Source organism: Myotis daubentonii, chromosome 1, assembly GCF_963259705.1.
Source record: "Myotis daubentonii chromosome 1, mMyoDau2.1, whole genome shotgun sequence".
In the NCBI taxonomy this organism is placed as follows: domain Eukaryota; kingdom Metazoa; phylum Chordata; class Mammalia; order Chiroptera; family Vespertilionidae; genus Myotis; species Myotis daubentonii.
In genome coordinates, this window is record NC_081840.1 from 59,445,222 (window position 1) to 59,472,123 (window position 26,902).

Below are 26,902 nucleotides of genomic sequence, written 5' to 3' on the forward strand. Positions count from 1 at the left end.
TCTTCTTTTCCCTTAGATATTCACACCATTGAAGGGCCAGAAAATAATACCCCCCCCAAAAAGTTTCACCAATCCTTCCATTAAAAAAAGAAATTAATTCCTTGACTTCAAGCCATCACAGATACCAGGTTATCTCTTTTTCCATAGCCAGACTTTTTTACCTCTCATAGACCCTTCAACCCCTTCTTATTTTAAACTGCTTTTTCCAAAGTTTTATTCAACTTCTTTCATGCTAAATCTAATGGCTACTTCTTATCTTTGTCCCACCCTCTCAGCAGCATCTGACACCACTGCCACTCCTTCCATGAAATGCTCTCTTCCTTGTTTTTGCAGTTGCCTCGCTTTCTAGTGTTCCTCCCATCCGTCTGGTGACTACTCACTCTCTTCAGTGGACATCTCTTCCTCTGCCATCCCTCACATGTGTGTGTCTGTCAGAAGCTGTCATACTCTTCCTTATCTTTCTACCTGCACTGTTCCTGGATATTCTCCTCTACTCCCATGGCTTCAAAATTAATTACATCCTAATGACTCTCGAATGGACCACCTCAAGTCCAGATCTCCCTTCAGAGGTACTGTTTGTAACTAAATTTTAAATAACTCCATCAGTATGTCCACAGATTCCTCATACTCAACATTTCTGCTTTCCCCTAAACCTAGTTTTCCATCTCTATTACTTATTCCCATGATTCACATCAAGTCAGAGACCTGAATATGATCCTTGACTCTTTGTGTCCCCAGTCCTCACACCCAATCAATAATCAAGTCCTATTGATTCTATCTGAGATGGACCTTAAATTTACCGGTTAATTCTCCTCATTTTCACTGCCACTTCATTAAACCAAATTATCACCCTACTGCTAATACTGTTGCCCTCAAATCTAGATTTTATAAAAGAGCCAGGGTGATAATTCTAAAATATGATTATGGTACCCTCCTTCCTAAAAGTTTGCAATGGTTTTTTTACACTGCTATCAGGATAAAGCCCAAATTACTCAACATGGTTTACAAGCAGCTAGTCTTCTACCCTGTCATCCAAATTACTCTGTTTCATTTAAATTAGGTTTATTTTAGTTCTTCCAATAAGCCATGATCACTCTTACCCTATATATTTCCACATGATGTGTCCTCTACCTGATACATGCCTATCTGATATTATCAGTGTTCTCATGTTATCGGTACTTCTTGACTAATATCTACAAATCCTTTTGTCTCAGTCTAGCTGTCCTATGCTCTCTAAATCTGGGTTAGATCTGCTGCCATAGCATAGCACTTATCCATTTATCACACTCTATAATAGTTGCCTGTGTACTTGTCTCTGTTCCCCTTTTGGATCATAAGCACTGTGAGGGTTAAAACTACCTAGGATATCTTCAATGCTTTTAACATTACCTGGTACAAAGGAACCACTAAATAAGTAATGGTTAAATTAAGACAGTTTTTACATATGGACTTTCATTCCCTTGCTTTCTCTCCTCTCAAACAAACAAACAATAACCAGCAAATCATCCTTCCCTCCAAATAAGCCATTGCTTGCAAAGGGCTAATTAATGTATAATTCCATATAACAGGTGAGGAAAATGCTATGAGGCTTTGCTTTCTCCTTCATTTCTCTCTTTTCTGTTATATATAAAATTTTCAAACTGGAAGTTTAGATAGCCTTAGAAAAGACTAAGCACGTAGATGTCTTTTCTCTTGATCTGCCTGATGCCCAATCTGTGTTCCCAAACCATTTATAAACTTGGAAGAGTATGTATATGGAATGAAAAGAACATATGATAACATTTTATTGAAACCAGAACTCACAGCATTAATTAAAGCTGAGCACACCTGCTCTGAACTGCAAAGATGAAGGTTTATGTGAACTTGTAAAGTTAAGGCTTTCTGACCTCCTGTAGGATTTATGTTTCCTCTAAATAAGCACTTCCTCTTTGTGACGCAATATTTTTTTTAAGTTTATATCAGTGACTAACCTGCTGGCATAAACAGATATGCTGTTCAGTTCCTTTATTGCCTGGTTTTACCCACTGCTTGTCAAATATTTAAAGTTCAGGTGAAAATAAGCAGGTCCAACCATGAGGCCTAGAATTTCTTATTCTAAACTTGTTAATGCGGTGATCTAAAAGATATCCATGCATTCAAACTCCACACTGTAGATTAAGAGCATTTCAATATAGTTATTCACAGATATACTCACTGCTTAGAAGGTGTCAGCTACCTTAGAGTGGTTTATCACAAGCAGGACTTGTTAAGTTACAATTCGTGCATGTATAGTCTGTTAAGTAAGACAAAGTTTTCCAATCAAAGGAAGACATTCTAATGTTCAGATTCGGATACTAATATCTTTAGAAAAAGAGGTTTCTGTGAGGTTACCTTGGATAGGTTCATTCCCAGAACTGTGAGTGTCACTAAGCCAGCACAACAGACCAACGCACTGGAGCTGGAGAGGCCAGAACTTGGAGGGATGGTCCCATCCACCAGGCAATTCATCCCCGCCAGGTCGCTAAGACCAAAGTGTTCCTAAGGATAGAAGAAAAGACAGCATTAGTCACTTTGGTGTTGGATTCAAGGAGTAGCAAAGTGCTATTTTACTCCGCAGGGAGCAAAAGTCTATCAATGGACTTATTATGCTATTTATAGAAACTACTTGTGCAATTCAGTTGCATCTGTGACATTTTATGTAAGGGTATGGTAATACGAGGATTACTTTTTACTCTGTTCAACAAAATGCTACTGATCCATTTCTAAAATTGCCTTAAATTGTCTCTTTCTTGAACATTAATTGATTTGAACAAATATGGAAAAATATTGAACAGTTATAATTAAACTTCTCAAGTAGCAAGAAATGAAATGCACAATTATTAGCAAGAGAGATTAAATCACTATATAGTACATCCCAACACTCTGAGATTGTAAAACTCTAACATCAAGCAGTAGCTTATTTCTATGGAGTGTCTTTCTTCAGAAGGGCCTCTGAAGAAAAAGGGCTCCAAACTTTCAGTTCTGTTTTCCTATGGAAAAACATAGGCTCCAAAATATTAAGAGACTTTCCCAAGATCATGGGTAGGAAACTAGGAGTAGGACCCAGGTCTCCAATTTCTGGATGAGAACGTCTCCATTGCAATCAGAAATCTGAGCCAGCACACTGTCACTGTGATTTAATGTAAGTCAGCTATATGAGGAAATCCAGATTTTTACTAGAGTTTAGAGATACAATTTAGCCATATGGTAGCTTTCAAGACAGCTAAATTAGAATTCAGCCACAAATAAGAGTACAAACTCTAAACAAAGCAGGGAAACTCTATTTCTCTGATCTGAAGATGGAAAGCTCTAGGTTACTTAGATGAATATGTAGGATGACACTTGGGATGCTATCACATATAACCTTTGTGGTTTAAGATTAAAAATAAATTCAAGCCCAGCCAGCATTTCTCAGTGGTTGAGCGTCGACCTATTAACCAGGAGGTCATGGTTCAATTCCTGGTCAGGGCACATGCCCAGGTTGTGAGCTTGACCCCAGAGCGGGGCATGCAGGAGTTAGTCGATCAATGATTCTCTCTCATCATTGATGTTTCTCTCTCTCTCTCTCCCTCTCCCTTCCTCTCTGAAATCAATAAAAATATTTTTTAAAAGTAAATAAATAAATTCAAGGCCACTTCCTCATCAAGAAAAGTACCACTGTTTGCAAATTACTCAAATGGCTCAAGACCAAAGTACAAAATACTATCATATTACGTAAGTATGCATTTAATCATACATATTATTCTATGGAGAAATTTCAATAAACTATTAGAATAACCAAAGTAACAACAAAACTCTACCAAAAAAAAAGAAGACTGGTTTGATTTTTTTGTCCTTTTTTTCCTAAACCGGCAAAATTCATGCACCACAAAAGAAGAGATTCAGTTGGATGTATACTTCTCTTTTTGATTTCAAGTCATCTAAAAATTTCCTTTCCAGAAATACACATTATAAACTGAAACACTGCTGCTGCCAATGCCCTTTTATACAGAACATCAAGACAGCTTGTTTTTAAAAAAAATCCTCGTTGAATGCTATATATTTAACCATAAACTGATTCACAAGGTGTCATGAATGTGAATCATACTTACAAACTTATCATGCAATGTTTAAATTAAAACTTATAACAGATTCAGAAATGCAAATGGCTTTTGCCAAATTCTGTAATAGCTCTGTCCCAAAAGGATAACATGTTTGATTTAATATAAACAGATTATCCTCTGGACCTTTCTAGTATTTGAATTGGAAGGTCTCTGAACAGGCTAACTTGAAATTACTTTTCTGTCAAAAATTCATTGCACAAACCTGCTTTTGCACATAAGTTATTAAACCAAAAGGGATGGCTTTGGGACCTGGAATTCTCAAAAGCAACACAAAACAACATGCAGTATTTAGGTTACCTTTCCCATATGCTACAAAAGGCATGCTGCTATAAGGAAGATCAAATTGCATTTGCCAGGTAAAAGCTTCCAAATACTGTAATTCCCAATAACACATATGACAAGTCAAATCATTTGAAGATTTAAAACCTTCCAATAACTTTTCCCATACATTTTTACCATGTATCTGGGGGAAGGAAGGAACAAAGGAACGAAGGGAAGGAGAAACTCCAAGACTAGAACCTCCATAATTAAAGACTACACATAAGAAATAAATGCGACGTATTTCTCTAACAGATAGGCCACTGAGCATTAGGCCACTCGTGACAAAGTTTCAGATCAGACTGCCATATAGTAAGGAACACAAGCTCTCTAAAACATGGATTTTAATAACAAATTAAATTGATTTAGCAAATTCAATTTTTTTTGTCCTTTACACTTTTTTAATTAGGAGAAAGGAAATACTTTATTTTCTCGTTCTTGTACATGACATTAGAGATGTTCAAAGTAATTATTCAAAGTTTCTAGGAAAATACTTATTCTTTTTTAAATTTTTATTATTTTTTTAATCAGAAAGGAAGGGAGGAGAAGAGAGAGATAGAAACATCAATAATGAGAGAATCATTGATTGGCTCTGCCTCCTGCACACCCCCCACTGGGGATTGAGCCTGCAACCCAGGCATGTGCCCTGGACCGGAATTGAACCTGGGACCTTTCAGTCCGCAGGCTGATGCTCTATCCACTGAACTAATAAATTTCACTACATTTTTTGTAGGCCCACCTGATAATAATATTAGTTACCATCTATTGAATGTCTACTACACATCAAGCATTGTGTAATCCAGTGGTTCTCAACCTTCTGGCCCTTTAAATACAGTTCCTCATGTTGTGACCCAACCATAAAATTATTTTCGTTGCTACTTCATAACTGTAATGTTGCTACTGTTATGAATCGTAATGTAAATATCTGATATGTAGGATGGTCTTAGGCGACCCCTGTGAAAGGGTCATTTGACCGCCAAAGGGGTCGCGACCCACAGGTTGAGAACCGCTGGTGTAATCCTTGCAATCACCCTGTTGAGATAGCAGTGACATCATTTTATAGATAACAGATCTGAGACTTAAGAGGCTAAATTAATGCAGCTGGAACAAAATGTGAATAATATTACTAGAATGTATCCTTCAAAAGAAAATTTAGAGGGGAAATTTAAAAACCAGAAAGATGTCAGATGTACCTGACTTGTGAACAGCCACTACTGCCCCTATGAACACCACCCAGAAAAAGTCATATCTACCCCGTCCCCTGAAATACATAAATTAGCAAAATAGAACAGAAAGATCAGTTAGTATTAAAAGGAGACAAAAATGATAAATAAAATAAATCTTGATACAATAAACATCACAGTCTCAAATGTTAGTAGGTGCCTTACAAACCAATTTACCTGAATTCCTCTAAATCCACATAGGAAATAGTTGTGCCACAGAGGCTTGGTTTTGTCAATCTGAATGTTGTTAGTGCCAGTACTGAAGTCCCTGCAAAAACAAGACACCGTGACTGTCAGGCCAGGTCTTGTGCTGCAAAATCAACGGCTGACTGCTGCCATCTTGTGCCCAGGCAGTGACACTGAAATCTCATCTTCCATTTATTTTCAATATATGCACTTCACCACCTACCCCAAAACAACAAACATCTCCAGCCGTTATAAGTTAAGAGAAGTTATAGTGACCTTAATAACTAAACTACTTCCAACTGACCCTTCTTATTTCCTAAAACAGAGAGGAACAATATGTTTTAGCATAATCTATACCACTTTTTATTTCATGATGGTCCTTGTTATGCTAATGTAAACCTTATCCTTTGGCCCTGCTCTTTGGCATATTGATAACTGGAATGGAAGTGCTCAAAGCCTTCTTTCCTCACACTCTTTGCCACCCACAGAATATTACCATATGCACAGTTTAAGGGTAAAAAATTAATAAATAAAACAAATGATGATTCTGATGATCATAACTCGAATAAAATAAGATGCCATAAATCTACACTGGTATAAATTAACAAATGAATAGCTACATGAAGGAGAAGGGAAAGCACTTCCTTAGAGTCAAACACCAACTAATTAGATGTAAAAAATGATGGAAATTTTTTAAAATCACCATTTGGCAAACTCCATGATAACTGTTTCAGGAAAGAATCGATGGATGCTAAAGTTACTGAGTAAAAACTTTATGAGAAAAAAGATACTTATATACACTCCAGGTATTTCCCCGCCAGATATTATTTCAAGGAAAAAAACTGTAACTTTATAGTAAAGAAATCTGGCAGGTATCACCTAACCATCACCAGTGAAGGGACATTGTATGCCTCCTTGATATAATGCATGAGGACATATCCATTAACGTGTAGGAGTTCTTGGTATTACTTTTGTGACTTCTTTGTAAGTCAAAAATTATTTCAAAATGAAAAATTAATAGGCTTCTAAATCAGCCAAAGGACAAAATATGTGAAATGAGAGAGGGGGTAGGGATCAATTTAAAAGTGAGAAAATAAGCAACATTCCCCATGCTGACTGAGTACTCTTCACATAATTTACTAAATACCTATTATGTGCCAGTCACTGTCGTGCATACCTTGCATACATTTTCTTTACTCAATAACATAAATACATGATCTCCTAAGGAAAATATTTAATGACCACTTAAGTGTGCAAGGTATTCAAAGAAAACAAAGGAAAAAGGAAAGAGCTTATCTTTTAAGTATTGGTAACCTAGTCAATGAACACAAGACATGATCATATACCACTATCATGTGATGGTGTGTATCATGGGGTGGGATAGAAGCCAAGAGGGCATCATTTCTATAGTCAGCATCATGGGTTGGAGAGAGGAGGCATTCTGGAGGCTCAGAGAGGTTTAATGACTTCAAAACACATACAGACTCCAGATCACAAGCTTTATCGTCACCCACAGAAGTTAAAATATATTGGGGGAGAACCAAGATGGCAGCATAGGCTAACGCCGGAGTTTGCTGCCTTGAACAACTACTTCAAAAGTGAAACTAAAACACGGAAGGGACATCACCCAGAACCACAGGAACGCTGGCTGAGTGGAAGTCCTACAACTAGGAGGAAAGAGAAACGCATACCGACACTCAGAGGAGGCGCAGTGCTGAAGTCAAATTCTGAGGTGCGGAGTGCGTGGAGCGGGCTGGTGGCGGAGGGCGCGGTTGGCGTTTTCAATCGGGAGGGAGTCGCAGACTCTGAGCTCCAGATCTGGGCGAGTCTTTAGGGACCCAGACTCAAACGAGAGAGGCGGGACTGTCTGGCTTCGGTCAGAGCGAGTGCAGCTTTCTCTCCCAGCTTTGCAGCGGTTGCTGGGACTCAGAGAGGCAGAGCCCCTGGGGACAGGACTGAGAGCCGCCATAACTGCTCTCTCCGGCCCACCCTGTTGATCCTGTGCGACCCGCTCCGCCCAAGCCCTGCACAGAGGCATTTGCCAGATAGCCTCAGGCAAAGGCTAGATTAGCACCTCCCTAGAGGACAGAAGTTCTCTCTCTGCAGACACAGCTGATTCTCACAGCCACTTGGCCTGGAGGTCAAACCCTCCCTGGTTTTTTGCTTCAACAATCAAGGCTTAACTACAAGACTGCGAACAAAGACCACTAGGGGGTGCACCAAGAAAGCATAACAAAATGCGGAGACAAAGAAACAGGACAAAATTGTCAATGGAAGATATAGAGTTCAGAACCACACTTTTAAGGTCTCTCAAGAACTGTTCAGAAGCCGCCGATAAACTTAATGAGATCTACAACAAAACTAATGAGACCCTTGATGTTATGTTGGGGAACCAACTAGAAATTAAGCATACACGGACTGAAATAACGAATATTATACAGACTCCCAACAACAAACCAGAGGAGCGCAAGAATCAAGTCAATGATTTGAAATGCGAGGAAGCATAAAACACCCAACCGGAGGGGCGGAATGAAAAAAGAATCCAAAAATGCGAGGATAGTGTAAGGAGCCTCTGGGACAGCTTCAAGCGTACCAACATCAGAATTATAGGGGTGCCAGAAGATGAGAGAGACCAAGATATTGAAAACCTATTTGAAGAAATAATGACAGAAAACTTCCCCCACCTGGTGAAAGAAATGGACTTACAGGTCCAAGAAGCACGGAGAACCCCAAACAAAAGGAATCCAAAGAGGACCACACCAAGACACATCATAATTAAAATGCCAAGAGCAAAAGACAAAGAGAGAATCTTAAAAATAGCAAGAGAAAGAAACTCAGTTACCTACAAGGGAATACCCATACGACTGTCAGCTGATTTCTCAACAGAAACTTTGCAGGCCAGAAGGGAGTGGCAAGAAATATTCAAAGTGATGAATACCAAGAACCTACAACCAAGATTACTTTATCCAGCAAAGCTTTCATTCAGAATTGAAGGTCAGATAAAGAGCTTCACAGATAAGGAAAAGGTAAAGGAGTTCATCACCACCAAACCAGTATTATATGAAATCCTGAAAGGTATCCTTTAAGAAGAGGAAGAAGAAGAAGAAGGTAAAGATACAAATTATGAACAACAAATACACATCTATCAACAGGTGAATCTAAAAATCAAGTGAATAAATAATCTGATGAACAGAATGAACTGGTGATTATAATAAAATCAGGGACATAGAAAGGGAATGGACTGACTATTCTTGGGGGGGAAAGGGGTGTGGGAGATGTGGGAAGAGACTGGACAAAAATCGTGCACCTATGGATGAGGACAGTGGGTGGGGAGTGAGGGCGGAGGGTGGGGCGGGAACTGGGAGGAGGGGAGTTATGGGGGGGGAAAAAGAGGAACAAATGTAATAATCTGAACAATAACGATTAAAAATATATATATATATATATATATATATATATATATATATATATATATATATATATATATATATATATTGGGAAGAATGATGTCAGCATCATGGTAAGTGAGATGCTCCCTTTGTCTCTCCTATTCAGTCTATAACTAGTGGGACATAAATAACTCAGGAAAGATTCCTCTGCTCAAGGCATTAGATGTCTGAGAGATCCAAGCACTGCACATCTAAGGTGGCAGATTGGAATGCATAGGGCAGGCAGAACTCAGGAACAGTAGGGATGGTGCTCCTGCCCCTGGTTCCTGGGTGGCAGCTAAGCCCACAGCCCTAGTGAGCACAGTAGCAGCAATGGAAACCAAGCTGCAACTCCAACCGCACCATGGCCTGGAAGGGGGTCGGGGAATAGGGAGGAAAAGGAGAGCAGCAGTGGCCATGGCATCAGCCCCTGGGACTCTGGCTCCAGCCCTTGGCTGCAGTGGTGCTGCCTCACTGGAGAGCTCAGTAGCAGCAGCTGAGGCAGCACAAGAGTCTCTGACCTCCTGGCCACAGAAAAATCAATAGCAACAGAGAACAGGCAGCACCCCAGCCACCCCCAACCCCTTCCATCCCTGCACCACAAGATATTGCCGATACCCAAATGACCCCAGAAGCAATGGGGGCCCACACCATCCCTGTGATCCTGGCAGCAACACCCATGCAACTACAGCGACAATGCCTGCAGCAAGGCACCAGTGACTCCAGAGGCACAAGCAGCAATGAAGAGGGCATCTACGACACCTCTGGCAGAGGCGAGGGAGGTGGGAAATGCTGGCTCTCAAATATAGACAGCTCAGCTCTAGTGAGCACATTAGCAGCGATGGAGACCTCAGCTGCGATAGCAAAAACTTGTTCTATAGACCACATCCTGGGGGGAAAAGGCTTCTAATCACCACTTATTTATGCATTGATTGGTTGATTCTTCTATGTGCCTTCATTGAACCCACAACCTTGGCATATGGAGATAATGCTCTAACCAACTGAGCTACCCGACCAGGACCTCCTTGTTGACTTTATGTCTGAAGTCTCTATCCAGTGGTGTAAGTGGGGTGTTGAAGTCTCTTACTATTATTGTCATGCTATCAATTTCTCCCTTTAAGCCTGATAATAGTTGCTTTATATATTTTGGTTCTCCTGAGTTGGGTGCATATCCTATCTAATAAAAGAGAAACATGGTAATTAGCCATACCTCCGCTACCCTTCCCATTGGATAATCAGGGTGACATGCAAATTAACTGCCAGCCAAGATGGCGGCCAGCAGCCAGGCAGCTTGAAGCGAACATGAGGCTTGCTGGCTTCAGTGACAGAGGACTCCAACGTTCCCCGCCTGCCTTGCCAGCCTCTGAGTTTGCAGTTTGAAACATTGTTACAAATATAGAAGCTAAACAAAACCCCAGAAACCTGCTTTCAGCCAGCCGGAATCTCAGAGCTGGAGTTGAAACAGTGTTTCGATTATAGAACCCAAACAAACCAGATACCTGCTTTCAGCAGCGGAGGCCTAAGAGCTGGAGCCAAGCCTCAAAGCTAAAGCTGGCCCAGAATAAAAAAAAAGAAAAAAAGGAGTGGTTGGGAGCTTCAGTCACCCGCCAGCCTGAAAACAGCCCTCAGCCCCTCACCCAGACTGGCCAGGCACCCTAGTGGGGACCCCCACCCTGAAGGGTGTATGACCAGCTGCAAACAGCCATCATCCCCTCATCCAGGCTGGCCAGGCACCCCAGTGGGGACCCCCACCCTGATCCAGGACATCCTTCAGGGCAAACCAACCGACCCCAACCATGCACCAGGCATCTATCCTATATAGTAAAAGGGTAATATGCCTCCCAGCACCGGGATCAGCGTGATGGGGGCAGCGCCCAAACCCCCTGATTGCCCTGCGGCTCTGTGTGTGACAGGAGGCGGGGCCACAACCTCCCTATCTGCCCTGCTCTGTTCGTGACAGGGGAAGGCGCCCCAACCCCCTGATCAGCCCTGATCTGTGCCTGATAGGGGGGAGCTCCCCAACCCCCTGATCGCCCTGCGGCTCTGTGTGTGACAGGGTGCGGCGCCCCAACCCCCTGATTGGCCCTGCTGTATGACAGGGTGCAGCGCCCCAACCTCCCCACCCACAGGCCCTGCTCTGTGTGTGACGGGGTAGAGCCATAACCTCCCCATCAGCCCTGCCCTGAGTGTGACAGTGGCGGTTCCCCAACCCCCTGATCGGCCCTGCTCTGTGGGTGATAGAGGGCGGCACCCCAACCGCCCCCCATGGGCCCTGCTCTGTGTGTGACAGGGTAGAGCCATAACCTCCCCATCGGCCCTGCCCTGAGTGTGACAGGGTGCGGCACCCCAACCCCCTGATCTGCCCTGCTCAGTGTGTGACAGGGGGGAGCTCCTCAACCCCCTGATTGACCCTGCTCTGTGCGTGACAGGGGGCAGCGCCCCAACATCCCCATCGACCCTGCCTTGAGTGTGACAGGGGGCGGTGCCCCAACCCCCCAATCGGCCCAAACCTGAGCGTGACTGAGGGTGGCATCACAACCTCCCGATCTGCCCTGCTCTGTGCATGGGAGGGGGCGGCGCCCCAACTCCCCAATCAGCCCTGCTCTGAGCCTGACCAGAGGCTGCACCTAGGGATTGGGCCTGCCCTCTGCCACCCGGGAGCAGGCCTAAGCCAGCAGGTCATCCCGAGGGGTCCCAAACTGCGAGAGGGCAAAGGCCGGGCTGAGGGACCCCCGTTCCCCCTGAGTGCACAAATTTTTGTGCACCGGGCCTCTAGTCTAATCTAATAAAAGATAAACATGCAAATTGACCGTACCTCTGCTACACCCACAAGCCATGCCCACCAGCCAATCAGGAGCAAATATGCAAATTAACCCAACTAAGATAGCAGTGGCCACAGAGCAGGAGGCTTGGGTTGCCCCTGGCAATGGAGGAAGCCAAGCCTCCCACCTGCCCTGCCGGCCCTGAGCTCCACTCAAGGCTATAAAGTTTCAATTATAGAAGATAAATAAATCCCAGATACGTGCTTCCAGCCAGCCTCCACTGGGAGCTTGGGTGGCTGGAGACTGTGGCCAGCCTGCAAACAGCCATCAGCCACTCACCCAGGCTGGCCAGGCACCCCAGCGGGACACTCACCCTGATCCGGGACACCCTTCAGGGCAAACCAGCCGGGCCCCACCCATGCACCAGGCCTCTATCCTATATGCAAATTGACCCCAACAGCAGAACAACTGGTAATGACTGGTCACTATGACACACACTGACCACCAGGGGGCAGACACTCAATGCAGGAGCTGCCCCCTGGTGGTCAGTGCGCTCACACAGGGGGAGCTCTGCTCAGCCACAAGCCAGGCTGACGGCTGCCAGTACAGCAGTGGTGGTGGGAGCCTCTCCCGCCTCCTCAGAAGCGCTAAGGATGTCCGACTGCAGCTTAGGCCTACTCCCCGCTGGCAAGTGGACATCCCCCGAAGGGTCCCAGACTGAGAGAGGACACAGGCCGGGCTGAGGAACCCCTCCCCCCTCCCATGAGTGCACAAATTTTTGTGCACCGGGCCTCTAGTATATTAATAAATGTTATGTCTTCTTGATGTCCTTCTTATCATTACATAATATCCATCTTTGCCTTCTTGTTACCTCTTTTGGCTTGAAGTCTATTTTTCCCAAGTATGGCTACACCTGCTTTCTTCTGGATGCCATTTGCTTAGAGTATCATCTTCTGTCCCTGTCTTATTTTTCTGTCCAGCCTTTTCCTAACGTTCAAAAACAAGCACTCATTTTCCCACCAATGTTTTTTCCTGCATTCCTCACCCATCTTTCTCCATTCTTATACCCATGTTGTAGAATGCTAAGAAAAAAGTCTTCAAAATGAGCAAACATGACTCACTTTCCACTTACACATTTTATTCATTCATTCACCTGTTCTTCCAACAAACATTTGCCCAGTGTCTACCCTATTTGTGTCAGGAACTAGGTTGGACCATTTACAAGAACAATATTATCAAAAAAGTAAATACTTAGCCCTAGCGGTTTGGCTCAGTGGATAGAACGTTGGCCTGCAGACCGAAGGGTCCCAGGTTTGATTCCAGTCAAGGGCACGTATCTCTGTACATCTGAGGTAGCATATTGGAATGCATAGAGCAGACAGAACTCAGGAACAGCAGTGACGGTGCTCCTGTGGTTGCAGGCCCCTCCCCAGCCCAAGCCCTAGTCAGAGTGTGTGCAGGAGGCAACCAATCAATGTGTTTCTCTCAAATCAATGTTTCTCTCTGTCTTTCCCTCTCTTCTACTCTCTCTAAAAACCAATGGAAAAATATCCTCGGGTGAGGATTAAAAAAATAAAATAAATACTTAAAGAAAAATTTAACAAAGCATGTGCCTTCAAAACAACAAAATAATTCTGAGTGAAAATGAAGACCTACATAAACGGAGAGATATACTGTGTCCATGAATTAAAAGAGTAAATACTGTTAAGATGTCAATTCTTTCCAAATTGATTTATACATTCAGTACAAAACCAATAAAAATCCAAGGATGCTTTTTCATAGGAATTGAATAGCTGATTCTAAAATTAATGAGAAAATGCAAAAGATCTAGCATAGCAAAAACAAATTTTAGAAAGACAATATTAGAAGATTTACACTACCTGAGTTCAGGGCTTCTTACAAAGCTATAATTTTCAGATACTGTGGTATTGACATAACAATGGACAAATACATCAATAGAACAGAACAGAATCCAGATATAGATCCCTACATATCTTACCAATTGTTTTTCAACAAAAGTGTCAAGATAATTCAATGGAAAAAATAATCTTTCCAATAAATGAGAAACAATTGGACAGCCACAAGCAAACACAAAAACCTCAGCCTTTATCTCATGCCACATACAAAAGTTAACTCAAAATGAATCCTAGGCCTAAATATAAGAACTAAAACTATAAAACTTCTAGAATAAAACACTGGTGGAAAGTTTAGTGACCTTTGGTTTGATAAAGGTTTCTTAAATGCAGTCAAAAACTACAAACTGTGGAAGAAAAAAAATCAATAATAAGGACTTCATCAAAATTAAAAACTATTCTTCTTCAAACAACACTGTAAATAAAATGAAAATTCAAGCCACAGATTGAATGAAATATTTTGCAAAACATACATCTAGCAAAGAATTTGTATCTACAATATATTAAGAAACTCTTACAGATCAATAATAGAAGATGAAAAACTACTTTAAAATGGACAAATGATTTGGACAGACCATTAAACAAAGAAGATATACAGATGACAAAAAAATGTATGAAAAGATGTTCAACATCATTAGGGAAATTAAAAACCACAGTGTACTACCTATTACACATTTATGAGAGTGGCTAAAATTTAAAGACATGTCAGCAAGGATGTGGATCAACTAGAACTCTCATATACTGATGGTGGAAATGTAAATGTTACAACCACTTTGGAAAATAGGCAAATTTTTTGAAAAGTTAAACCAGACAGTCCACTCCTAGGTATTTACCCAAGAAAAATGAAACACATGTCCACACATAAGAATACGCTTCAACAATTATTCTTAGCAGTATTATTCATAACTAGAGGCCTGGTGCACAAAATTCATGCACAGATAGGGTCCCTAGGCCTGGCCGGAAATCAGGGCCGATCTGTGGGTCACTGGTCACCATCTGTGGGGTGAACAGCAGGGCGATCAGGGCCCCTGCTTGCACCCTCCTTGGCCTGGCACCGCCCGCTCGCCGGCCCCAACCCCTGCCACTGCCGCAGGTCAGTGCACATCTAACTCCCCGTTGGTCAAACTCCCGGTAGGTCAAACTCCTGCCTGTGGAGACAATTTGCATATTAGCCTTTTATTATATAGGACTAGGGGCGCGGTGCACGAAATTCGTGCACTGGGTGTGTGGGGGGGGGGAGTGTCCCTCAGCCCAGCCTGCCCCCTCTCACATACTGGGAGCCCTCAGGCGTTGACCCCCATCACCCTCCAATCGCAGGATCGGCCCCTTGCCCAGGCCTGACGCCTCTGACAGAGGTGTCAGGCCTGGGCAGGGGACCCTCATTTCCCCCCATCACTGGTTCTGCCCCCAGCCCCCTCCGATTGCTGGCTCTGCCCCTTGCCCAGGCCTGATGCCTCAGCCAGAGGCGTAGACCCCCATCACCCTCTGATGGCCTGATCGGCCCCTTGCCCAGGCCTGATGCCTCCGCCAGAGGTGTCAGGCTTGGACAGGGGACCCGCATCTCCCCCTGATCACTGGCTCTGGCCCCCGCCCAGGCCTGAGGCCTCTGGCCCAGCAATCATGCCTGGGCAGGGGACCCCCATCTCCCTCTGATCGCTTGCTCCACTCCCCGCCCAAGCCTGACGCCTCTGACCCAGGCTTTAGGCCTGGGCAAGAGGACCATCATATCCCCCCAATCCCCGGCTCAGCCCCCCGCCCAGGCCTGATGCCTCGGCCAGAGGAGTTGACCCTCATCACCCTCCTCCGATCACCAATCACCGGATCGGCCCCTTGACCAGGCCTGAGGCCTCCGGCAGAGGTGTCAGGCCTGGGCAGGGGACCCCCAGCTCCCCGCGGTTGCAGGCTCCGCTCCTGCCCAGACCTAACGCCTCTGGCTGAGGCGTCCGGCTCGGGCAGCGGGGACCCGCAGCTGCAGCGGCCCCGTGATCGTGGGCTCCGCTTTAGGCCCAGGCAAGGGACCCCTAGCTCCCGGGACTGCCAGCTTCGACCGTGCCCAGCTCCCATCGCTGGCTCCACCCCTACTTCCTGCTATCACTGGCCAGGGCGGCAAAGGCGGCTGATTCTCCGATCATGGTTGGGGGGCAGGGCAAAGGCGGCCCCAGGGCCGCCTTTGCCCTGCCCCCCAGCTCTTAGCTCCCCCCTGGGTTTCCGATCACTGTCAGTGGCAGGGGGCTTCTTCCTGCTTTCCCTTTCGCCTCCCTGCATTGTGCCTACATATGCAAATAAACCGCCATCTTGTTGGCAGTTAACTGCCAATCTTAGTTGGCAGTTAACTGCCAATCATAGTTGGCAGTTAATTTGCATATAGCCCTGATTAGCCAATGAGAAGGGTATCGTCGTACGCCAATTACCATTTTTCTCTTTTATTAGTGTAGATAGCCAAAACTGCAAATGATCTAAGTGCCCATCAGTGGTGAATAGATAAATTATGGTATCTCTATGCAATGAATGCTACACAACATGTGAAGAATTCTGGGAGGCATGCTGCATACTTCCTAGGGTCCTGGTGGAATAAAGCCGCTTATCCTCAGCAGAGAATACTTGCCTTGATAATTTACCTCTGCCTCCCTAACTCATTCTCCATGCTGTTTCACTACCACTCCTAATACTGGAGTATTGCCAAATACTCCACCTTCATCCAAGTCTGTCTCAGGCTCAGCTTTTGTGAAAAAATAAAATAAAGTTGAAACCACATATTTATAGTGATAGCAATGGTTAAGTGAATTTGAGTAAATCAATGTGACAAATTATTATGCACCCACTATTAAATATTTGCAAACAATGACACAAAATTGTGTTTGAGATAATGTAAGGTTTTCTTTAAATGGTCCAAAATGTATGTAACATATATTCTCAATTATGCAAAGTAAATAGAAAATAAAAGGATCTTATACAATAAGTTCTATATAAACGTAAGGAATTTCTATATCTTGCACAACCTGGTATAATGCCTTTTCAAAGGCACACATAAAATAACTGCAGAATAAACATAATTGCAGGCAAATTGTCCAATGAATAATAAGCCAAAAATATAATGTGCCAATTATATGCCAAATCTGGTTTTTTTTTGTACTGACTGTGCATGAATTTCATGTACAGGGCCTCTAGTATGCATATAAGATCTTTGGTTAACATCTTCCTCCCCGCTTCCCTCTGAGATTGTCAATCTGTTCCATGTTCCCATGCCCCTGGTAGTATTTTATTCATCAGTTTATTTTGTTCATTAGATTCCTTGTTTGTTTCTTTTGATTTTTAGATTCAAATGTTTACAGATATGTATTTATTGCCACTTTATTGTTCATATTTTCTATCTTTTTTGTTCTCCTTCTCCTCGTCCTTCTTCTTCCTCTGCTTAAAGAATACCCTTCAACAGTTCATGTAATACCCATTTGGTGGTGATAAACTCCTTTAGCTTTTCCTAGTCTGGGAAGCTCTTTATCTGACCTTCAATTCTAAATGATAGCTTTGCTGGGTAGAGTAATCTTGGTTTTAGGTCCCTGCTATTCATCGCTTTGAATATTTCTTGCCACTGCCTTTTGGCCTGCAAAGTTGAGAAATCAGCTGACAATCATATGGGTGCTCCCTTGTAAGTAATTAACTGTTTTTCTCTTATTGCTTTTAAGATTCTCTCTTTGTCTTTAACCCTTGGCATTTTAACTATGATGTGTCTTGGCCTCTTTGGGTTTATCTTGATTGGGCCTCTCAGGCTTCCTGGATTTGTAAGTCTATTTCTTTCACCAGGTGGGGGAGGTTTTCTGTCATTATTTCTTCAAATAGGTTTTCAATATCTTGCTCTCTCTCTCTTCTCCTTCTGGCACACCCATAATGCAAATGTTGGTACGTTTGAAGTTGTCCCAAAGGCTCCATACACTATCTTCATATTTTTGGATTCTTTTTTCATTTTGCCCTTCTGATTGTTTTTTGCTTCTTCATATTCCAACTCGTTGATTTGATTCTCAGAATCCTCTACTCTACTGTTGAATCCCTGTAGATTATTCTTTATTTCAGTTAGTGTATGCTTAATTTCTGACAGGTCCTTTTCCATGTCTTTGAACTTCTCACTGAGATCCTTGAAAGTCTCACTAAGTCTGCTGAAGCTCTCAAGATCCTTGACCAACCTTATAACCATTGTTTTGAACTCTGTATTCAGTAGTTTGCTTACTTCCATTTTATTTATTTCTTTTTCTGGAGATTTCTTCTGTTCTTTCATTTGTGACATGTTTCTTTATCTTCACATTTTGGCTGCTTCCCTGTGTTTGTTTCTATATATTCATTAGACCTGCTATGTCTCCTGAAATTGGTAGAGTGGCTTTGTGTAGTAAGTGTCCTGTAGGGCTCAGTAGCTCAGACTCTCCAGTCACCTGAGCTGAGAGTGCTAGGTGTGCCCCTGTGTGGGCTGGGTGCACAATCTTATAGTTGAGCTTTGATTGCTGTTGGTGTCACTTAGAGGAGTTGACCTCGAGACCAATTGGTTGTAAGGACCAGCAGCATCTATAATGGAAGAGTTGGTATGCAAGAGATACCAACTTGCATACAGGACTTGCTTCAGTGGTGCTTTGGTGCTCACTGAGTCTGCCCCTTGAGTGTGTCATTTGTGGATGTATAGAGCTGTAATCTGGTATGGTCTGAAGCTATCCACCAGGTGCACTGGCTCTGGAGCCTCCTGGGAGGTACAAAGTCAGCCACTGCCTGGAGCCACATGGCAGAAGCTACAGAACAATCAGCAGATGACTGCTACTTGTGTTGGGTTTGGAAGTACCTAGGTGAGGCCAAGCTATAAGTAAGGCATGCTGGTGCTAGTGCCAGGTCTTGGGCCTCTTATCGATAGGTATGGGGCATGCTGACATGCTAGTTAGCTACTGCTTGTTTGAGAGATTTTAGGAAAGCCTGAAGCCTGAGCCAGGACAGGTTGTTCATACGGAAAAGCCTCTGCAAACAGCTTGGGTGAGGCAGTCTTGATGTACTTTCTTCTTTACTTCTCTAGTTATAGGACTTCTATTCAGCCAGATTTTAGGAGGTTCTGAGTGATGGCTGTTCTGTATTTTAGTTGTAATTTTGATGTGGCTGTGGGAGGTGGTGAGTACCAGCATTTATCTACACTGCCATCTTGGTTCTCCTTCTTCAGTAAATATTTCTCTTTTTGTTGTTAATCCTCACTTGAGGATATTTTTCCACTGATTTTTAGAGAGAGTGGAAAAGAGGGAGAGAGACAGAGAGAGATAAAGATCAATGTGTGAGAGACACATCGATTGGTTGCCTCTAGCACATACCCCAACAAGAGCCAGAAATTGAGCCTGCAACTGAGGTATGTGCCCTTGACTAGAATCTATAGTCTGTGGGCCAATGCTCTATCCACTGAGCCAAACCAGCTAGGGCCAGTAAATATTTCTTAAATGAATGATAGAACAAATAAAATAAACAAATATTAAATAGTAGCCTTAGACTATTTTGCAAGTCAGATACAAATTTTCAATAAACTAAAACAATTATTATAAAATTAACAGCTCCTAAAGAGTTCATTTGGATATAAATACAAACACACACACACACACACACACACACACACACACACATGCACATAGTACCAATCCTAAATACTCACAGGTACAAGGGATTTGTATTGGCCAGTTGGAGAGTGTGTGTTTTTACAGGTTCCACAGCTATTAACATATCTTGTTCTACAGCCATAGGAAGAACAGAATATCCACAGTAATCTATATGTTCTCCTAGGAAAAAGAGAAAGCATTTTTTATCATTGAAAACTTACAACACAAGAGTAACACAAGTTGACACTGAGGAAAAAACTTGACCACAAGCTAGGTTTTAACAGAAAATAAAATACTATGGGCAGAAACTGATTGGGGTTTCTTTTTCTCCCAGATATCTGAGCCAGGAACTTCTGCTAGCAGAAGTATATTAGTTATTATTTTCTATCACTTTTAGAGTTGTTTAAACCTTCATAAGTTTTTTTTACACTTTCTGATTCATAATGAACACTTCCAAATAATTGTGAAGCATCAAGAGCACTATCTCCTTCTTCTGTTGTTTTTTGTATCAACTTTTAAAATATGAATGATTGAAGCCTTTAGCACACTCTCCCTTATATTAACACTATGTGAGTCCCACTCTCTTCCTAACTAAAGAATGAGGTCACCAAAGGTGAGGGTTTTGCTTTTTATTTCTTTGTGGTCTAACCACATGCCTGGCAACAGTAAGTTGTGTTGAATATGCTCCACATAGCTAGGATAAAGAAAAAGAAGCTGGAAGAAGAATATTTATTCTGTATTACTTTATATATAGTAAGCAAATATAGGAAGTAAACTATTCTTTAATTCTAATTCTTCCATGAAACACCAGGAAGAATTGTTTTCTATTATACCATAATGTCTTCAAATTATCACTTAAATTCAAGGTTGTTATACATAAGATTTAACTACAAAATAACAATTCAAGAAGGTGGGTTAAACAAGCTCATTTTTATTTCCCCATACCAGGTGTTTTTGTTTGTTTGTTTTATTTTTTATTTTTTTTTTATTGATTCAGAGAGGAAGGGAAAGGGAGAGAGAGATAGAGACATCAATGATGAGAGAGAATCATTGATTGGCTGCCTCCAGCACAACCCACACTGGAGCCTGCAACCTAGGCATGTGCCCTAACCAGAAAGTGAACCATGGTGGCTTCCTGGTTCATAGGTCTATGCTCAACCACTGAGCCATTGTGGCTGGGCCCCATACCAGGTTTTTATATCTGACTAGTGGCCCGGTGCACAAATTTCATGCACATTAAAAGGGAATTAATTAGAGGAAATATTTTAATATTGCTATTTACCCTTTCTCTATAATAGAAGTGTCAGAGATGAAAGAAAATTAGTACAATGTATATGAAAATCTCCCTCCTGTCAGAGTCTGGGGCTCGTTGCGGGACCCAGAGTCAAGTCCCTGCCAACCCACATGCACCTCAAAATTTCATGAGATCCAGACCTGGCCGGCCCCAGCCCCATAAAGCCCCACAGAGCTGGGGGCACAGCCGCAGGTCCCTCGTCAAGCCCCACTGGGCAGGGGGTGCAGCCTCAGGTCCCCCAGCCTGGCACCAGGAGGCAGGGCACAGCTTCAGGTCCCCCAGCCCGACCTCAGGTCCCCTGGCCCCAGCACTGGGGCAAGGGGTGCGGCCTCAGGTCCCCCAGCCCAGCACCAGGCGGGGGGTGTGGCCTCAGGTGCCCTGGCCCCAGAGCGAGGGTGCAAGGGTGTGACAACCATTTGCATATTAGCTCTTTATTGTAGAGGATTGCTCCTATGGCAGATATTGATCAACTGAGAAATGAATAGAAGGCAATTCAATTGCATAATCATATTTTTTAAAACAAATATTATTTTACATGTTCTTACAGATAACAAACCTTTTCTTTCTACATTGATATAGAATTGATATATTATTTATAAAATAATAAAACAGACTTCTGGTCAAGATGGCAGAGTCCTCCCATAACCACATGAAAAATACAACTAAACTACAGAACAACCATCATTCAAAACCACCTGAAATCTAGCTGACTGGAAGTCCTACAGTTAAAAATATAAAGAAGAAGCCACATTGAGACTGTTAAGAACAGAGGAGACACAGATAGGCTGTTCCCATACCCACATATGGCAAATAAAAATCAGGAATCACCAGAGCAGGGCAAATAATGTGAGCCAAGTTGATGGGGACTCAGCTGTGGAGGTCCCCCATAAGGATCGAGGGGTTCCAGCCCCATAGAAGACTCCCTCAGTCCAGGGTTCCAGTGTCAGGTAAAAAAGTCCCCATAACTTCTGGCTGTAAAAACCAGTGGGGATTGTGGCTGAGTAAGACCGAGGGTGGCTGGAGTCCCAAGCAGTTCCTCTTAAAGGGCCCACACATGGACTTACTCAGATTCATTCCCTCTGAGTTCCAACAGTAGCCTGAAAGGCACCAGAGACATACTGGGAGGAACTGAAGTGTCTGGCATCAGGGACAGAGCTGGAGGGACAGCTTTCTCCCAGACAGAAGTGCTGGTAGAAGCCACTGTTCCTTTTCTGAGCCCTTCTCCCACAGAGCCAACAAGTAGGCACCATATTTGAGTCCCCATCAACTTGGCTCAGATTATTTTCCCTGCTCTGGTGATTCCTTGAGACCCTACCAATCTGTGGGCCCACCCAACCTGTTTCCAGTGGCTTTTCCATACAAATGACCTGTCTTGGCTGATACTTCAGACCAGGGGTCCTCAAACTTTTTAAACAGGGGGCCAGTTCACTGTCCCTCAGACCGTTGGAGGGCTGGACTATAGTTTTAAAAAAAACTATGTACAAATTCCTATGCACACTGCACATATCTTATTTTGAAGTAAAAAAACAAAACGGGAACAAATACAATATTTGTATTTGCATGTGGCCCATGGGCCGTAGTTTGAGGACCCTTGCTTCAGACTTTCCTAAAATCTCTCAAATAAGCAGCAGCTGGCCTCAGCATGCCCTGTACCTCTCACTAAGTGGTCCCAGGCCTAGTACTAGTGGCAGCTGGTTTAGGTTCCAAGCTTGGCTCTTCTGGGCACTTCAAAGCCAAGAACAAGTAGCAGTCATCTGCAGTTAGCTTTGTAGCTCATGCTGGATGGCCCCAGGCAAAACACAGGTGGCAGCTGACCTTGGCCTGCACCTCCTGGGAGGCCCCAAAGCCAGGGCATCCAGTGGACAGCTTCAGACACATCAAAGCACCACCAACCACCTCCACAAGCAACTTAGCAGGACTGCAGACCTGCTGGAGTAAGTCCTGCTTGGTAGAATGGGCCCTGCATAGTCGATCTTTCACAGTGGTCCCTGGCAATCCTTATATCCAGTCTTTATAGCCATCTCTCTCATCGACATGCCAACAGCAATCAAGGCTCAACTGCATCAAGTGGGTGTACACAGCCCACACTGGGGGATGCCCCTGGAATTCCCAGCTCGGGTAAAGGGGGAGGCTGTAGCACTGGATCCTATTGGACACCTACTACATTAGGCCACTCTACCAACCCTGGGAGATATAGAAGCTCTACCTAATACATAGAAACAAACACAAGGAGGCTGCCAAAATGAGGAGACAAAGAAACATGTTCCAAAAGAACAAAACAAAACTCCAGAAAAAGAACTAAACAAAATAGAGACAAGCAATCTATTAGATGCAAAGTTTAAAACACTGGTTATAAGTATGCTTGAGGAACTTAGAGACATGGAAACCGTTAAAAAAAAAATCAGAAATGAAATCACTAACTGAAATGAATAATTCAGGGGAAATCAACAACAGAGTAGACACATATGGTGTCCCAAAAAATGTATATACACTTTACAGCTGCCAGCTCAATTGACGTTTCTTCCTTTTCAGATTTAACCCGTTGGAATTAATAATTTTTCAAAGTGTGTATACATTTGGGGGGGGGGGGACACCCTGTATAAAGAAGCAAAAATCATCCAATCAGAACAGGAAAAAAAATCCAGAAAAATAAGGATAGCGTGAGAAGTCTCTGGAACAACTTCAAGCATACCAACATTCATATCATGGAGATACCGGAAGTAAAAGAGAGAGAGCAAGAAATAGAAAACCTATTTGGAAAAATAATGACAGAAAACTTCCCTAACCTCGTGAAGTAAATAGACATACAAGTCCAGGAAGCACAGGGAGTCCAAATAAGAGGAACCCAAAGAGGACCACAATAAGACAAACAACAATTAAAATGTAAAAGGCTAAAGACAAAGAGAGAGTCTTAAAAGCAGCAAGAGAAAAGGAGTAGTTACCTACATGGAAAAATTTTTCAAATCAGAAGGGAGTGGCAAGAAACATTCAAAGTGATGAAAAGCAAGGACCAACAACCAAGATTACTCTACCCAGCAAAGCTATCATTTAGAATTGAAGGACATATAAAGAGCTTCCCAGAGAAGGAAAAGCTAAAGATTATTGCCACCAAACCAGCATTACAAGAAATGCCAAAAGGTCTTCAAGAAGAAGGAGGAGGAGGAGGAAGAGGAGGAGAAGGAGAGGAGGAGGAGGAGGAGAAGGAAGGAAGGAAGGAGAGGAGGTCATCAAAAATATGAACAATAAAATGGCAATAAATACATATCTACCAACAATTGAATCTAAAACACAAAATAAACAAATATACAGAACACACAAAAAATAATAAAATAAAAATTAATAAAAATAAAGGGCTTTTCCTAGATTGACAATGACAGCAGGAGGCAGCCAATCAATGATTCTCTCTCATCATTGCTGTTCCTATCTCTCTAGCTCTCTCCCATCCTCTCTGAAATCAATAAAAATATATTTATTTAAAAAAAAAAAGAGTCAAAGAGGCCCTCTTCCTATGCTCTAGATACCAGCCCTCTTGCCCTCTAGGGAATTCTGCTCCATCAGTTCCTCTCTTCTCAGATGTCTTCAATCTCTCTCCACTGGATTTACTCCGTTGCCCTTTCCCCCTCATTTAAACATCTCATATTTTTTAAATCCTCCATTATTTGCTTCGAAATAAAATAAGATCACCTGAGTGGAAAATAATTGAAGCTATTGGGTATATGTGAGCTTATTTTATTACTAGAAGCCCAGTGCATGAAATTCATGCCCTCAGGGGGGTCCCTCAGCCCAGCCTGTGCCCTCTCGCAGTCCAGGAGCCCTCGGGGGATGTCCGACTGAAGGCTTAGGAGGGGAGCAGGCAGTTGAACATCTTTAAGAGTCTCATGCTCTACCGACTGAGCTAGCCGGGCACTTCCAAGTTGAACATCTTTAGTGCTACCATGGAGACAGGAGAGACTCCTGCCACCGCAGCTGCACTGGCCAGCCATGAGCCTGGCTTCTGGCTGAGTGGCACTCCTGCGTTAAGCGTCTGCCCCCTGGTGGTCAGTGCACGTCATAGCCATTTGGCTGATTTGCATATTAACCTTTTATTATATAGGATGCCAATTACTTTTTTGTATGTTTACACTTTTCATTTTAAAAGTTTTTTTTAAATCCTCCTTTGAATCCTGAAGCTTTCTCAGTTCTCCATCCTATTTTCTCTCAATAAAAACAAATCATTCTCACAAGAAGACTGCCACTGTTCCAGTTTTATACATTATGGCATCCTAGCACAGGTTAAGTATTCAATAAATATTGATGAAATGGATATGATCACACCTCATGCCACAGTGTTTAAATATGATTTTAACTGGATAGGGAGCTACGTAAGTTCCTGTTGTGGATGGAAAGGGGGCTTCTATGGAAAGTCATCTCACAGAGTGATCTGATCATAAATTCCTAACTGGGCAGGTTATGGTTGGTAGTCATGTCCCAGGCATATAACTTCTTTAGTAAAGGCTTATCTTTGCCTTCAGCAAGCCCTGTCCATTGTTTCTGTGCATCTAGGCTAACAACTTTGAAATGGTCCTTCAGAACTCTTCTTCAAAAGGTTGAGTTTAACTATCCTGTACTCCAATCCCTGAATTGCTTTCTCCCACCATCATGTGATCTTTTTTGTTTTCCTTCCTTAATCTCAAATGCATAAAAGAAACTGCAAAACCTTCTCCCGAGCATTTGTGATCTTGCTCCCAGCTCATGTTGTCAGTGTGGCTCAAATAAACTCTTATAAAGAAATGTTTTAAAAGCAATCATTCTTTAGGTCATCACATAATTAAAAGCAAGGAATTAGCCCTAACTTGTTTGGCTCAGTGGATAGAGCATCGGCCTGCAGACCAAAGGGTCCCAGGTTCAATTCCAGTCAAGGGCACGTACTCAGTTGCAGGCTTCTCCCCAGCCTGGGCTCTAGTCAGGATGTGTGCAGGAGGCAACCAATCAATGTATTTCTCTCATATGGATGTTTCTCTCTGTCTTTCCGTCTCTTCCACTCTCTCTAAAAGGTCAATGGAAAAATATCCTTGGGTCAGGATTAACAAAAATAAATAAAATAAATAAAAATGAGGAATTATAGGATTTCTAGTATTCTTCTAATACAATGAGTAAACATAAAATCATCAAAATTACTCACCACAGTCTAAAAATGTAACCTGAAGCACAGAAAAATATTTTTATTCCTCATGAAACAACATTAATAACTAGTTTCAATAAATTTTTTAAATGAATGGAAAAAATTAACAATAACATGGATTGGGAAAGATGAAAGTATAGTGTGGTTTCTTATATAAAAGCTTGAGTAGGTATATGTGAAATATTCTATTTTTTTCAGTTCTCCCAGGGAAAAAATAAGAAAATAATGTATTAACAAAAACTTGGATCTTATCAAAGGAGGAAAAAAATTAGAGAAGGAACTTTTGAAATACCTATTATGTTGACCCTTCCTGGTGCTCGAACATAAAACTTGGGAATGGATCCAAACTTAGAATTAAATATCTCCTTTAGCTTCAGCAATCTGAAAATAAGAGTAGAATGTCAGAATATCCACATACTAGAAAAATCCATAAAATACACATGTGCAAATATATTTCATATATTTACCATCATTAATTACCCTTAAAAAGTAAAAAAAAAAAAAAAAAAAAAAGCAGATATTATAACTTCCTAAGTGACATTCTAACAGTTTGGACGTTCTTTCATAGACACAAACCTGGCACATCTTGTTGTGCCAGAAAGTAAGGAAGTGCTGAAACAATGATGTAACATGTGAGGACACAGGAGCCCACAAAGAGGATCCCACTGCCCAAATCTGAAACAACTTGATCAACATAGTAATAAAGACAACATATTATAACCCACAGAATAAAACAGAAATCAGTATGTCCATACTAACATAAATAACTGGAAGAGCCCTAGCTGATTTGGCTCAGTGGATAGAGCGTTGGCCTGCAGACTGAAGGGTCCTGGGTTTGATTCCGGTCAAGGGCACATTCCTGGGTTGGGGGCTCAATCCCCAGTGGGGGG

General features: G+C 42.6%; 1 protein-coding gene across 2 annotated transcripts in view; it reads right to left on the reverse strand.

Annotated features, from left to right (window-relative positions):
• The window catches only part of GALK2 (galactokinase 2), a 159,960-nt gene that overhangs the window by 111,050 nt on the left and 22,008 nt on the right, over positions 1–26,902 (reverse strand). For both annotated transcript variants that reach the window (XM_059701948.1, XM_059701940.1), the window contains exons 2-5: positions 26,305–26,393; positions 19,614–19,737; positions 5,840–5,930; positions 2,371–2,517 (exon numbers count right to left, since the gene is read on the reverse strand). In XM_059701948.1, the coding sequence (XP_059557931.1) occupies positions 2,371–2,517; positions 5,840–5,930; positions 19,614–19,737; positions 26,305–26,393 (451 nt within the window). The remainder of the gene's footprint in view (positions 1–2,370; positions 2,518–5,839; positions 5,931–19,613; positions 19,738–26,304; positions 26,394–26,902) is intronic.